The sequence below is a fragment of the Periplaneta americana genome, chromosome 5 (genome assembly GCF_040183065.1).
Source record: "Periplaneta americana isolate PAMFEO1 chromosome 5, P.americana_PAMFEO1_priV1, whole genome shotgun sequence".
Taxonomy (NCBI): Eukaryota; Metazoa; Arthropoda; class Insecta; order Blattodea; family Blattidae; genus Periplaneta; species Periplaneta americana.
Window position 1 is genome coordinate 80,823,292 of NC_091121.1, and position 15,778 is coordinate 80,839,069.

At 35.2% G+C, this 15,778-nt stretch overlaps 1 protein-coding gene across 4 annotated transcripts in view; it reads left to right on the forward strand.

The window, feature by feature from the left end:
- The first annotated feature begins 5,381 nt into the window (after positions 1-5,381).
- The window catches only part of LOC138699872 (uncharacterized), a 35,345-nt gene continuing 24,948 nt past the window's right edge, over positions 5,382-15,778 (forward strand). For 3 of the 4 annotated variants that reach the window (XM_069826070.1, XM_069826071.1, XM_069826073.1), the window contains exons 1-4: positions 5,382-5,545; positions 5,741-5,816; positions 8,639-8,761; positions 11,329-11,457. In XM_069826070.1, coding sequence (XP_069682171.1) covers positions 5,485-5,545; positions 5,741-5,816; positions 8,639-8,761; positions 11,329-11,457 — 389 coding nt within the window. In that variant the 5' untranslated portion in view covers positions 5,382-5,484. Of the gene's footprint in view, positions 5,546-5,740; positions 5,817-8,123; positions 8,216-8,638; positions 8,762-11,328; positions 11,458-15,778 lie in introns of those variants that run through there. The other variant, XM_069826072.1, reaches the window with a different exon arrangement.

Below are 15,778 nucleotides of genomic sequence, written 5' to 3' on the forward strand. Positions count from 1 at the left end.
TTTCAGATCATTGCCAGCCATGGTTTCATAACTGGAGGCTGGAAGACATACCACCACCATCTACATTTTTCAGCATGCGAAATTCTGTGAATGCAACAAATTAAATACTGGTGGGACATCATAGACTCTTATCTCACTTTTCGAGATCACATCAGTTCCTTCTATACAACACCAAAGGACTGATAGTTTGAATTTCTGACAACAAGTATAAGGTCTGTATTCTCTTTGTCGTAACTTATATCACACCCTCATGTGGTTACGCAGCAGTGTCCCACATCTGTAAACTCAGAGTTATCCAAAACTAGATGATATGACTCCTTACCCATCTCCCTTGAGTCATATTGAGAAATTGTGCGATCTACGTTTGCCTGCTTTGAAGAATTTATTGCCCCTTCTTGTCAGGAACCTCTATGTGGCAGCCAGTGTCAATCCCGACATGTTCATTTCTGGCCTTGGCAGGGAACAGAGGAGACATCAGTAAAGTCTGCTAGGTATTCTTACGAGGCAGGAAATAGCAAAGATAGTGTCATCCCCTGGTTTAAGTAGGTGATCACACTGGTCACTTATCTGCTAGTCAGAGTAATGTGATTCTTTTGAAGGTAGAGAAAATTTAGAACACTAAAACTTAAAAGAAGGACTATTTTTCATTCATAATTACGGGGGATTTAATCAGGAAGTTCGACGACACTGGTTCTGTTGCTCATAAGAAATCTGAAGACAAAGGTAAATCATTGCTGCTGAGCCTGTGGCTAACGAGAAAGACATGCTACGGCGTGAATTGAAGTCACATGCTTATCTTGGTCTATTCATGGCCATCTTGACAATCGCCTAATATAAATACATGTTCATAGTTCAAAAAAAGAAAAACAAAAACACACACACAAAGAAATTGCTATATTAAACTCGCGTTAAACATGCTGAAAAATATTGGAGTGCAAGAGGTCAAATGGTTTTATTGTCAAACGCCTGGCATTAGAAAATAACAACATAATATATAAATCAGTTCATTGTTGGCCATGTTGTGACTAAGAATGTGATGTCGTACTGTAGCCTGTCTTTCTCGTTAGCCATGTGCTAAGCTGCTTCATACAAGTAATGAAATACGAAAGTAGAAATTACCATTATTAATTCATTTATTTGTTAATGTATTTGTTTATTTACTTGTTTGTTCATTTATTAGTCTGACCCAACATACTGAGTTTGCCTTGCAACACAGAATAGTTCAGCAATAAAATTGAAAGTAAAGATATAAACAGGTTTCAGACAAAAGATATTAAGACATAATATCGAAAAAAAAAAAAGATTATTACTATTATTATTATTATTATTATTATTATTATTATTATTATTATTATTGTGACAGCGACATGAGATTCGAACTCACGACCAGCAGAAGGAAGTGCAGGGTCGGCCGGCGCGGAGGTTGCGCGCGCATCTGCTTCCTGTGGCATGTGCTGTGGCTTAGGGAGTAGAGTGGAGTGGGGAAAGAGCGACAGCGGCTGAGTGGAGAGATATCCGGATGATTCGAGAATGGACACGCGCGGAAATCTCGAGATCGCGAACTCTCCAGAAACTATGGTTTGGCTATAAAGGAGAGGACGCCAGTGAAAGTCAGTCAGTCAGTCAGTAAGCCAGTGTTGTTACAGGCAGATTTGGACAGTAAGCGAGTTAGTCTTGTGTAGCAGTGAAGCCAGCTTCGAGACCAGAGCGCGACTTGAGTTGTGTCCGTAACTGTGGAGCCTGAAGCCCGGAGTTTGCAGTGGTCCGCAGTTGGGGGACCTGAGTTCGAAGTTCAGCAGATCGTCTCTGAAGGTCTGGGGTTCGAGATTCTGTGAACGCAAGTGACTGAGCTAGAAGAACTAGCCAAGACAAACGAGCTGTGAACTGAGAACCGCCAGTTCTGTGTTGTAAATAGTGCTTTGTGAATATTAGTTAAGATTAACAGTTCATTGTTGTTCGTAATAGTCCAAGTAAATTGTCATCGTCGTCAGTGGAGTGCACTAACGAATACTGTGTTACTGTGTGGAGAGCAAATCCTATTGTTGAGATAATAAAATTACAGTTGTCTAGTATCAAATTTACATTATTATTATTATTATTTTTATTTTTATTATTATTATTATTATTATTATTATTATTATTATTATGCCAGCCTCATGGTCTAGTGGTCAGAACTTCTGGTTACAGTTCATGAGATCCTGGGTTATATTCTTTAAAAGAAGTTATTCTTGTGTTCTTCCATGGTTGAAATTTAGGAAGTTTAGATTTAAGACCTCTCCTGGTGTCACATATTCATACAACCATCCTGTCATATCATCGAGGTAATGTAACTCCACATTCCAGGCATATCAACCTCATAAGTGGATTACAATGGTGGCATTAGAAATAAATTATTATTATTTTTATTTATTTATTTATTTATTTATTTTTTTTTTGATATCGCCAAGGTGTAGACCAGGTCCGAGCATTAACACCTCAATTGAGGTACTGCAGACTACTCCTTAACTCCCCACTCCACATTCCCCGACAGAGAGAGTTATGTATCTTCAACCAGTTAAAGATTCTCATAGGTTTCTTTTAGATGTACCAAATGACCAACAGGTAACAAAGCATACTTGTTACCATTGTGCAAAAGCACTGATCACTGCCTTCAGACTTCTTTTGGAGGAATCGATAGAAGTTCCATTCATCCACTTGGTACTGAATATAAAACGTTTGTATCAAACCAGGAATATTACTGCAGTATACTAAGGCACCTCTTATGAAAAGTAGAGTGTATGATAACGCAGAATTCCTGCATGGAAATATCATATGTACTTCGGTACATCACTATATGATATGCATATATAATCATTTAGTAATTTATGACGGCGCTCATTCTGTCCGATCCTGGCCACTTAGTCACTCATAAAGAGTGCAACTCTGCACATTAGTGTGTTGAACTGTGACACAGTGCATGAGGGTTGGTCACCAAAGGGAAAACTAAGAGATGGAGCTTAAACTGAGAGGATTCAACTCGGCATCGGAATTGGAATCCGGTGTGGCTTAGTGGATAGAGTGTCAGCACGTATAGCTGAAAACCCGGGTTTGAATCCCAGTGCCAGAGAGAATTTTTCTCTGCTCCACGATCCTTCACCTCTAAAGGCATGGCTACGACCTTGACTTGCAAGGTTGATGGGGTGGGGACCAGGAAGAGGGTATCGATTTGTTACATCTCTGTACAGGACGAGGCTAGCCTTACGTCACAATATCATGTCTCGCTATATTGGTGTTCTCTAAAAGAGCTGCATTGTTTAGTTTAGTTTAATCAAAAGAGTATACGTGTGTGTGTGTTACATTATTAATTTTGTGTAAAATGGCTCATTCTGAGAGAACATTGAGGTCATTATTTGTAGAATTAAAAGAGAAACCATTTTAAAGTTGGACATATGAAACAAAATATGTTTACAAAGATAGAAGATCAACACCACCTTATATTAAAATAGCGGGTAGAGGAAGACAAAATATAAATTTTCAGTTTTCATGGTATAAGAAATATCCTTGACTAACAGGGTGCTCTGAGACAAATTATATTGTTTTAGCTGTGTTCTGTTTGGTGGGTGAAAATGAGTGGTCGTCATCTTTTTGTGGGGTCTGTGTCACAAAAATGTTTGGTAGAAAAACCAATAAACAACTACTCTATAAAAAGATACAAGGTAAGCAGATTTTTTCAGCCTATCCAGTATTTACTCCTTATCTTCACCACTGATAGATTGTCTAGCAGCTAAACTTCTAATAGCCTCTAGTGAATCTACAAATTCTCCATTATACATCTTGATTACACACTTTTAACACTTTATGTCAGGAATATGATTCATGTGTTAAAATAAAAACAAAGTTGTAAATTACCTAGTTGACTAGTTCCAGCTTAGTGTCAGCCATCATGAGAACTAGTCAACTAGGTAATTTGAATCCTATAGATTCAAAATCCTCTATATCCACTTTCACAAAATCAAGTATTTTGACAGTAACTGGTGGCAAATAGAGGGAATTTCAACCTAACAGTGACTTTTAATAAACGTTTTGCTTTAAATTTAGTGGCATTTTGAATTCAAACTATATAAATGGTTAGAATTCATCCTTAGCAAGCAGTATGTCAGCATAACTCAGTTCTGAACAAAATGGTCTTTAGGGGGTTTTGAATCTAGAGGATTCATTTATAACTTAGTTTTTATTTTAACACATGAAAGTGGTTATTATAATTATACTCCTAAATTCTCCATATTATTTTTTGTCATACTGCAATGTTGCCACAATAATTTTGTAGTGACATGAGTGACAGTGAATAAAGCCACTCTTTTTCTTCTTCACAAGTCCTTCCTCACTATTAACTGGCCCATGTATAGTAAATATGAGGTCCATCCAAAGCTGTCCTTAGCGGCATTCACTTTCTAGACCACGAGATGTAACAATCTGTGTGGATTCAGTATCTCACCGCTATTTTTCCTTCAATTTAGGCTGAGTTTGCTGTACATTTCTCCCTTCATTCCACCACTATTCGCTATCGTAAGTCTCAACCAAAATCTCTGACATTTTCCTTGTATTTCGTCGTCATTTTTGTCAAACAGGCTTCTCACGAATCACTTACTTGATTCATTAGATGTGCATCCTACAATATTGTTTTCTCGCTTCTATCCCTTTTGTGAGTGAAATCGCAAGTACAGTATGTATTCAATGATACTAGTAATTAAATCTCTTCTTTTTTTTTTTTTTCCAGCATTATCTTCCCTCCTGAATTTCATTCCAGAAGGATGCAATTGTAATCAGGACATATTTTTAGGGAAAGTACTTAATATTACTCATTTTATAGGAGATTGTGCAGAATCCAGATTTGTTTTGGGTGAGAAAATACTCCCTTTTTATACATAATCGAAGCTGCATTCTTCCAGCTTGTAGCTACATAATTCTACTAACATAGGAATAGTTTAAAAAACATAAGATATGTTGTTTCTCCTAATAATATTATTGCAAGCTACTGCTGATTTTAGAATTGAGAGGCCCAGTGGAAAAAGAGTCCATGCCACATTTCCGCTTATTTTTAGTTTCTTCGACAATCTGACATCTTGCCATCTAGGACCTCTTTTAAGAACTTCGAGTCTTTTGGCATGTGTCTACCGGACATGGTAAGCATTTGCAACTGTCTCTTCTTCACTTGAAGAGAGAGAATCTCAGTGGAATAAATACTTCTACAAAATTTAGTTTTTATGGCATAGGCCCCTTTTCCACTGAGCCCCTCAATTAATAATGCATTTTGAATACCAATACTTTTTATCCTTTCAAAGCCTACTATTGAAGAAAGATTTCCATGGAAACCATGTTTATAAATAAAAGTCTCATAAAAATGGATACAGCTTGCTGTCTAAATTGTAATTATATCAAAGAATGTTTTTTTAATGAGAGAAACAATTGTTAATTACTGCGGACTATTGAAGATGAAATTTTTCTATGAAGAGTCCTGTAATGTCAAATAAGTTTAAACTAGAAGAATTCAGTGTGCATAGAGTTGGTATGTGAAGGATATTATATTTTCTTTTCATTAGAATTTTCGTTATAAAATAAAGACAAAAGTCAGCTGTATTTTCTCTAAGTTATTAAATGTGAATAAAATATTATTAATGGAGTATTTTCAGTGTTAAATTTTGCAAAATAAGATCTCTTGTTTCTGTTATAACAATGGAAGATGAGTGTCTGCTTGTTTCAGTACCTCGAGATGCAAGTAATGGAAATCTAAGAAAAGCTACAGATTTGTCATTGCATGCACAAAAGCCTTCTCTCAGGTAACAATATTTGGTTAATGCACCTGTAAAATATTTTAATTAACATAGCGATTAGTTTCTAGTTTGGTCCCATTTATCTAAAGTACCTGTTTACAATTATTTGCTTACTTCCAGTCTTTTCTCCTAATCGTATAAAAAATTGCAGTAATATGTTTGTTTTTATAAGATTAACTTATAAATTAGGAATGTAACAAATTTAGTGTATTACAATATGTTTGATTCGAATCTTGTGCCAATCCAGATAATTTTACTCCAGCAAATCCTTTAGTAATTCCAATACATATTTAACCACAATGATATTTCTTATTTGCATACGCTATTGTACAATCAATTCCTAATAAATTTCGGAGAAGGAATGATATTAAATGCATTCCATAGTTCCCAAAGTCACCAGATCTTAATTCTGTGTAACACATTTGGGCTAAACTTAGACGATATTGCGGTCAAACATCGAGGAATCTGTGTACAAGGATGGCATTGCAGCACCAGTGGACCAAGTATGTGAATCTCAAGGGGGATTTTGTTGAGAAATAATGATTCTTTCAGAATAATCCTAATTTAATTTCTATATCAGGCTATGAACCTTTCAAACAACACTCGTACCTGTAGCAAAAATAATTTGTGAGCTCAATGTTTTGAAAAACAGTATCTCCATACAATTGAGTGGCCGCCATAATATTATTTGCCACTCGTTACCGTATATTGTGTCCATTGGTAACATCTGACGTCTTGCACTATGTTTTGTACCTTTAATTTTCCTCCTTAACACTGTTTATGTGACAGTCTTAGAAGTTCTAATGATGGCATTAGAAATCTTTTCCTTTCCCTTGTAAGCATTGCTGCTATACATTATTATTAAATGTGAAGTACAGGAACGCCATTTCATAATTTCAATTAAGAAACACGCCAAACGAATTATCTTTGCACCAAAAAACGGATGCTCCCTGGACCAAGTTATCGTATTTTATAATTGTTTGAATGCAACAGAAGTCTGAAGTCTTGCTAAACGTGTTATTCCTGAAGCACTACGAAATGACACTGAACGATTATTTCACACTTTTATCACTGCTAATGTTGCGCTATAAACCAATTTTCGGCAATCTAATGTAAAAGACTGCCTACAAATATTTGGAAAGTTTCAGAGAAAATACACAAATTCGATCTTCTAACACGATTTTTTTGTTTTTAAATTAAGTAATTTGCTGGGAGACATTGTTATGTGGTGTGTTAGTTTTTATTTGTCGTTATTTACGTAAAAATGATGCGCCAAAAAATAAAAAAATAATAATAATTTCGTTCTCACTCCACATCCTATATTCACATTTGTTTTTCAGCGATTAATTAAAGAATGTACCGGTATTTAAAATACTAATTTAGAAACATGTTACATAAATCATCCTTGTGCCAAAAGAGAATGCTCCCTTGACCAAATTATCGTATTTTGCAGTGGTCGTCAGTACTCACTGAAATGGGTAATAATATAATATAATTATGTTGTAGGTAGCAAGATCTATTATTAATTGACAGGGTATTTTATGAGGTTGTCATGACTGAGATATCTATTGTCAATTGCTTTTATTTGTCAGTAGACCTTGACTGATGGGTATATAAGGACCGGCGCTCTTAGGAGTGGAGGTCGGGGTTTGGGATGGCTCACAAGCAACAAGTTATACTAAATATGTCTAGGATTAGTGTAAAACTGGCCTATGTCTCCTATAGTGGTCGGGACATAAGTAACATTCACCCGAAATGGCGTGCCTGTGTTTCAAATTCTACCACATTATTTTTATTTTTGAACTAATCTCATTTTATCTTAACTTTGTATTGCCGTGTGTTTTATAAAATCTAATTTAATTATTTTATAAAATCTGTCTTTAATTATTCCATTAACTTTGTTGTAGATGCACAGTTTTACATGGTTAATATTGAATTGTACAATTTTCCAGATAACTGTCAGAAAATATTAATACCTGACAATATATAACAGTTAAGGGCATTCTACTAACCATGAGTATTTCTTGCGTCGACTGAAAATTATCTTAATGTCTAAAGGCCCATTCACAATGAAAATTAAACATAAACATAACGTAAGCATAAAACCTTGTGTCCATGTTATTTAATGAAAGCATTCACAATGAATTACATAAGCATTAAGCATAAACTTAATCTTAATCATAAGAGTTAACATGAAAGTTTGCAAACTCCAAACTTTCACCCTTATGTTTATGCGATTTGGAAACAGTACACAAGCGGAAAGCGTGTTTTCACTTTTTGTTTAACATCTCATGGGCGTTGCCTACAGGCAATATTTTGATCTATTGGCCGTGATGATAGGCGCGTAACATGGAATCATATGGCGAAAAGTTGATTATTTTACATCTCCGTTTCTTTGATTTCAGGTATTGGAAGCCATATACTGATGCCATTGTAGTTATTAGAAACATAAATTGAATAGCTACATCGTCAGTCATTGTGCAATTCTCCATTTTTATGTAATAAATTCTGTAGTTTTGTTGATTCGGTATGTTTGTTTCCACACACGTGTTATGTTTACGTTATGTTTAATTTTCATTGTGAATGGGCCTTGGCTACTTAAGTTTGTGGCATATGTTTATGTGCTTATGTTAATGTTTACGTTATGTTTAATTTTCATTGTGAATGAGCCTTAACTGAACTTCTCAGATTGTTAGCATTAATTGTAACAACAATTTATAAAAACATTCCCTTGGAAGGCTTTAAATAATGAAAATTTTATTTAAGTACCTATGACTGTGTTTCACATTTAATTCAGATTGCCGTGGCTTTTTTTTTTTTTTAATCAGAACTCCATCCAATCCATGGCCTTTAAGAAGACTTAATAACACAATAGACGATGGTATGCCTTCTATTAAAGTTTCGGCCTCAGAACACAATGAATTAACGAAGTCCTTTAGATCATCACAGTGGTAAGTTGTCCATCCAATGTTTAGTTCTTTTATAATTCGGATATTTTCATCCAATAATGAATGTGAATAAAAAAATATTGAAATAATTATGTGATATGATGCTAAGTGATCTCGTAATAAAGAGAGAGAAAACGAAAACCTTTTTCTGTGAGAGTGATTGAATAAAATAAGTCGACATGTTGTACTACTTTTATGAAAACTTCGTACAATATTTGGCTGTTAGGTAGGAAAAGGAGGCTAATTTTTAAAGATGAGATGAATTTATTTATTTTTTTTGTTACAGATTAAAAAAACGTGAGAAACTTTCCCTTTCTCTTATTTTAAATTATTTGTCTGAAATAATTCCTGAATACCAGTGTCATTCTACGGAAAATAAATCTGGAAAATAATAATAATAATAATAATAATAATAATAATAATAATAATTGTGTGCGCATCTATTTCGCTTCCATGTCAAAGCACATTCACAATATTATTATTATTTTTTAATAAATTGTAACCTAGCCAATGGACTATAATAAACTTTTGCAAGTAGTTTTTTGTGTATGAATACATGCGTGTTTTTTTTTTTTTAATTCTAGGTTATTTCAAATTATACTTGCTTCAACTTGGAATGATTGTTTTAATTTAGGTTTCCATATTCGATTATTATTATTATTATTATTATTATTATTATTATTATTATTATTATTATTGAGTAATTAGTTATCATTGCCACCGGGTTTTTACCTAATTATTCAGTGTGAATAAATACATACATACAGCTCGTTTACATTGTCATTTTATCGGATATGATGTAAACATTTCCATGACAACCCAAGTCCTTTCATTTTTCTATTAGTGTAGGTCGAATATAGCGTTACATGTAAAAAAAAAAAAAAAAGAAAAAAAAAGAAAGAAAGAAAAAACGAGAGAGATATTTGATAATAGGATACTGAGTTTGAAGGTAACTATGTAAATGTGGAAAATTGATTCCTCTTGTTCTATATATTTAAAGGCGACTATCCAACTATTATGTCAATGCTGAACTTTTGCACAGCTCAGAACTCTCATAGTTTTTTTTCCCGAAGATCTCTGTCTGTTCAGGAATTGAAGTATAAAAACGAGTAACAGATTTTGAAGGCCGCAATGTAGATACCTTCAGCTAGTGACCCTGTCTGATGCATTTAATATTAGGCATTAACAAAACCAAACAGTACAGAGTACTGTAGACCTATATTTGTAAAGCATAGTTATTATTTTAAAATACGATTCTTCTCGCCATTCTCGAAGTGAGTTTATTCTAGGTATCCTGCAGTTAGACCCTATTCGAAATGTGGAATTGAACTATTAAGATATTTTAAATATCAGGTTTGGTTTGAGACAGAAAAACTCACACATAAACGACAATATTGACAGCAGGTAAAGTGGACGAAATGGATGAAAATCTAGAGCATTCAACAAGGAAATTAGGAATTAGGTCTACTGAAGAATACGATGCAGTCATATTACACCTCATTGATGAAACAAAGATGGTGATGCGATGATGTAATATAATAATTATATATGCAAGACATACCAAAAGCCTCAACAAACCTTACTTAACCTGTCACTGATTCTCGGCCTTACTGGTGTTCAGGAAAACCAGCCCGTCTTCATGAAACACTACCATACTACCCGATTCAAAAATTGGTATTTAGTGTGCTGTTAGTGTAAGATGAATAAATTGTTCAATATTTTGATGGACACAATTCATTGCCTACATTAAAGTATCATTTGACAATGCCTATTTCTTATTCATGTATTTGATTAATAGCAAAAATAAACCTTATCTTATCTTAATTTTGAACCATTTTTACGAGCAACTAACAGAAGAAAAGAGACTATATGGTTGGTTACAAGAGGACCCAACAACTCCCCACATAGCTGGCATTTTCGATTCTCCGTAATTTGAAAGACAGTGTATGAAACAAACCCTCATATACTAGAGGAATTGAAAGACATCTAGTACCAGATTGAAAGCATTCCAGGGGTCAAGTTCCAATGAGGAAATATATACCTTTCATTTGGCACAGACAGGGCAAAGTTTCCTATACCCTCTATGAACTAAGACGAACATTTAATTTAGCAGCATCAGTGCAACTGGCATGTTATTATTGCTACCAATCCATCTCCGGGCATTTTTCCGAAATGCAAAAGGTTGTGTGTATGGTGAATGTTTAAATAATAAGCTCTGCGTATTTGGTTAAACGAGCGTTGAGGGACTTCCGCCGATTTTGGAATAGACACCGACCCACTTAGGTTAATTTCAATTAAGAAACACGCCAAACGAATTAATTTTTTCACCAAAAACGGATGCTCCCTGGACCAAATTATCGTATTTTATAATTATTTGAATGCAACAGAAATCAGAAGTTGGCGGAAGTCCCTCAATGCTCGTTTCACCGCATATTTTAATGATATTCGTTAAATGTGCCTTGAAATTTATTTATGATGAAATGTACTGTGTCTCTTACAGTAGTGATTCTGATGCTTGAAACACTATGAAACCAGCTATCTGTATAATGTGTGTTGTTTTGTTTGTTTAGTGAGAAATCATTATACCTACGTGACAGTATCAGGTCTTGGGAAGCATGTACTAACCAGAAGTCAATTTTTAGCTATGGTAGTCCTATGATACATCGCAGATCTGGGGCTTCAGATCCTAGATTCCGGAAGTAAGTGTAAAAACTTTTCTGAGATTAGTTAGCAACATTGTACCGGAGGGTGTACTCCCACCAGCAGTCAGCAAAGTGCTGTGCCACTCAGATGTTTGTTTACTGTTTTAGTAGCTTACTTTACTGGCGTACTTAATTACTTATTAGAAATAATCATGTGGTACTCACAATTTATTACATCAGACGACCTGCTCTTAAACATGTGTCAATTCTGTTGCAAAGATTACTTGAAGTTTAATTAGCTGTTATGCAAAAATTGCTTCTTGATTAATATTTTCCTTTAAATCCCGCAGATTAACATTTAGGCCGGGTGCACACAGAATCAGACGCGGCGCGGCACGACGTGTCATTTTGTCTCGTGGTACTTGTCTCCCATTGATTTCTTATGATGTGGTGCACACAGAATCAGACGCGGCACGACAGTCATGAGCAGACACAAGGAGACACGAAGAGACAACATCGAATTACTGCTAGAAGTTCGTCGCGAGGAGACTGTCTGATAGCTGCAGTGTACTGCGCATGCGTTAGTAGTGGCTATGATTGCACGCTTTCATTATCTACAAAAAATACTATTGTTATGTAGTGCACATTATTCATAATGGAACTCGATGCGGATAAATTAGTTGATTTAGTACAGGAAAGATACATTTTGTACAATCTTTGAAACAATATCACGAGAATAATGTGGTTTCTGAAAATATGTGAAAAATTGCAAATGAGATGAAAGCACCAGGTGAATAATAATTTATAATAATAACACTGCCTAACAAATGTTAACATTTTTTTCGCGCTAGGCATGTGATATATGTTTTCTATATAATTTGAGCCTCCCTTTATACGAATATGACAATAAAAACAGTTGTTGGTTACGGTTTTTGAGAAATTTTGGAATTTATATCTATTCAAAATATTGTTTTATATAATGACAATAAGGCTAAATATTCACTGTTCAGAAGATTACAGCTTTCTTTTTCTGCATTTTCTTTTACACTGAGCATCAGCTACATCACGAGCTAAACTCCAACAATAGTCTGCTAGCGTATTGGTACTCCACTGTCCTTGGTATCTTTTTTCCATAGTTGAAATTTCTTGAAGGAAGCGCTCATCATGCTCATCACTGAAATCGCACAATTCTCGGGAAAAAATAGTCAAGATCTGAGTGAAGGAAGTGAATTTTTAGGGAAATTTTACAACTCCTAGTTTAATACGCCAACAGTAAATTTTTCACTAGTTCTTCATAGTTCTCACTTCTACAGTTATCCAGAAAATTAATTCAACCTCCTTGAATGCAATCCAGATGACTGTCTCTTTTCCTTCCAGCAAAGATTCGAAGTGATTATCCTTCATTATTTCTCTAATTTGTGGTCCATTGAGAACTCCCTCTATTATTTTTGAATCACTAATAGCAGGAAATGTTAAGGAATGCACGCTGGTCCGAGTCCTCATGGGGGAAGAAATTTTCTCATGAAATTTCGGCCAGTGTATGGGACTGGTGCCCACCTAGCATTGTGATGCACTTGGGGAGCTACGATAGGTAGCGAAAGCAGGTTGCGAAAGCCAGATATAACGACTGGGGGGATCATCGTGCTAACCACACGATACCTCCATTCTAGTTGGATGATCGTCCACCTCTGTTTTGACATGTGGACGTGAGGCCAGCAGCCGGCTGGTCGGTCTGGGCTCTTCACGGGGTGTAGCACCACGGATTATTAATAGCAGGAAATTTTTCCTGGATATTTTTAAATGCTTCAGTTTTATAATTTATCCCTTTAACAAAATTCTTCATTAACCCTAACTTATTGTGTAAAAGGGGTAAAATTACTTCGCTTTCAGGTACAAGGGGTTGATGTATAATATTTTTCTTCCTTGGCTCTAGTGATTTTCGTTTTATTTTATAATGCTTATCTCGAGCGCGAGTGTGGAGTAATGGTCAGAGCGTCTGGCCGCGAAACCAGGTGGCCCGGGTTCGAATCCCGGTCGGGGCAAGTTACCTGCTTGAGGTTTTTCCGGGATTTTCCCTCAACCCAATATGAGCAAATGCTGGGTAACTTTCGGTGCTGGACCCCGGACTCATTTCACCGGCATTATCACCTTCATTTCATTCAGACGCTAAATAACCTAGATGTTGACACAGCGTCGTAAAATAACCCAATAAAATAAAATGAAAATAAAATATCTCGAGTGCGACTGTCCAATTCGTACAGAAAGCAGCAAAATTTTGTGTAGCCTAATTGCACTCCAAAAAGCAATGCTACAACCTTCAAATCCGCACATATAAACCATTCGTACTTTGAATGTCATCATTAAAGCACACTTTAAAGAAATACACATCTTACACAGAATGCTAACACCACAGAAATATCCTGGTAAACTGAAGCATTTTCATACGGCGAACCTGTTTCTTCCCCTCCAAATGGAAACGAAAAGGGCAATAAAACAATTTCCGCTTCTAGAAGTGGTTTTGACATGGTGATACATTGCAAAATATAAACTACAGTAGCCCTAATGTAATTAAAGCTCACCGTGAAAGAAATGCACATCTCAAGTAAAATCAGGTAAACTCAAGTGAATTTATACCGCGAACCTGTTTCACTCCCTCGAAATAGACTCGTAGACGGGCAATAAAATAATTTCCCTTTCTACAAGTGCTTCTAACATGGTGCCCTACTTATACTAATACTGTTTTCACATAATGGGTCTTCACATTTATTTTGTAAAACAAAATAGTTACACGCGAAATACGGTGATTTTTTTAAATAAAATGCATAGAAAATTAATTATATTGTGCATCTCGAAAACCCGAAGTGATGGTACATTTTGCTTATTATTTTTTAATTCAGGAGGTCGAAATTAGTACGAATTTGTTACTTTTATGTCTGGCGCAAAATGACTGTTGACCAGTGTAATTTGTAGTAAGCCTAATTCTCTGCTCTATACTATCACTCATTATTGATTTAATATATTATTTTTCTTTATCGTGAGTCGTGAAATAGTCATAAACATAAAAAATGACGTTTGTGCAATACATTTTAATTTTAAGACTGTTTCAATTGTATAGATTTTTAGGAGCTTGTGTCCTTAGGAAATAATAAGCAAATACAATAGAATTTTTCATATAGACAGTCCTCTATTATTGACGCCATTTTCTAGCCTAAGCCAGTTTTCCAATCCCACAGCCAGCAAATCAGTTGTCGCGAGCAGACAGTTTTAAGCTGTCACGAAGCGTTGTAAAGCAAAACGTAGCATCGCGCCGCGCCGTGTCTGATTCTGTGTGCACCCGGCCTTACTTTGTGCACATTATTTGTTTAAGCATAGCCTACAATTAATAAAAGTCACAGAAAATACCACGTGTTCGCACTTTTTTCATCATCATCAGCATTAGCTTCAAGGATTTGGACCATGTTGGTCCATTCCGATTCCATTCAAAAACTGATCATTCCATCGTCGTCTGGGGCATCCAATTTGTCTGCGTCCTTTAAGGCGATAGGTTTCTACAACTCTTACATCCTGTATAGAGACCATTCTGGATAAGTGGCCTTTCCAACGCTGTCTGTAACTTTTAAAGACCTCATTTAATTCTTCAACACCTAATTCTGCTGTAATTTCTTTATTAGGTTTTTTGTCCAGTAATTTAGAATTTGCTATTGTTCGTAGAAACCACATTTCTGCTGATTCAATTCATTTTTGACAGCTATTACAAAAAATGTGATTCTAGATTCTAGAGCAACCCTTACTTCTATAACAGCCAATCTGTAACCTGAAAGTAAAAAAATAACTGATTGTTGGAAAATTATACACCATCTGATAAAGCTTAACAAAAGGATAGATTTTCAATGGGTACTGGCACATTGTGGATTATCTCATAATGAAGATGCTGATTGCCTTACTAAGAAGGGAAATAACATCTTACATAATCTCATGTCAACTTTACTACTATCAACAGTTAAAAGAATAAGCAACTCAAAATATCATAATATAACATCATACCATTTTCGAGAAATTTAAAATCATAAAAGATGGAATATTTTAATGTACAAGAAAACCTAATTTCTGAGTATCCAAGGAAAAGTGCAGTTTCATCTTTTCGATTACTCCCAGGACATTACTGTTTGTTACAACACTTGAACAAAATTATAATTATTTCTTCATCACTTTGTCCATTGTCCAGTCTTCGGGAAGAAATGAATCAGAATCATCTTCAGTGATGTCCAGCCTTTTCCTCTATATCCACCATGTGTGAGAAATATTGGAGAGCAAAAGAGTTAATGGTTTTATTGCCAAGAGCTCAGCATTAGTTAACAACATAAAATAGTTACATGTA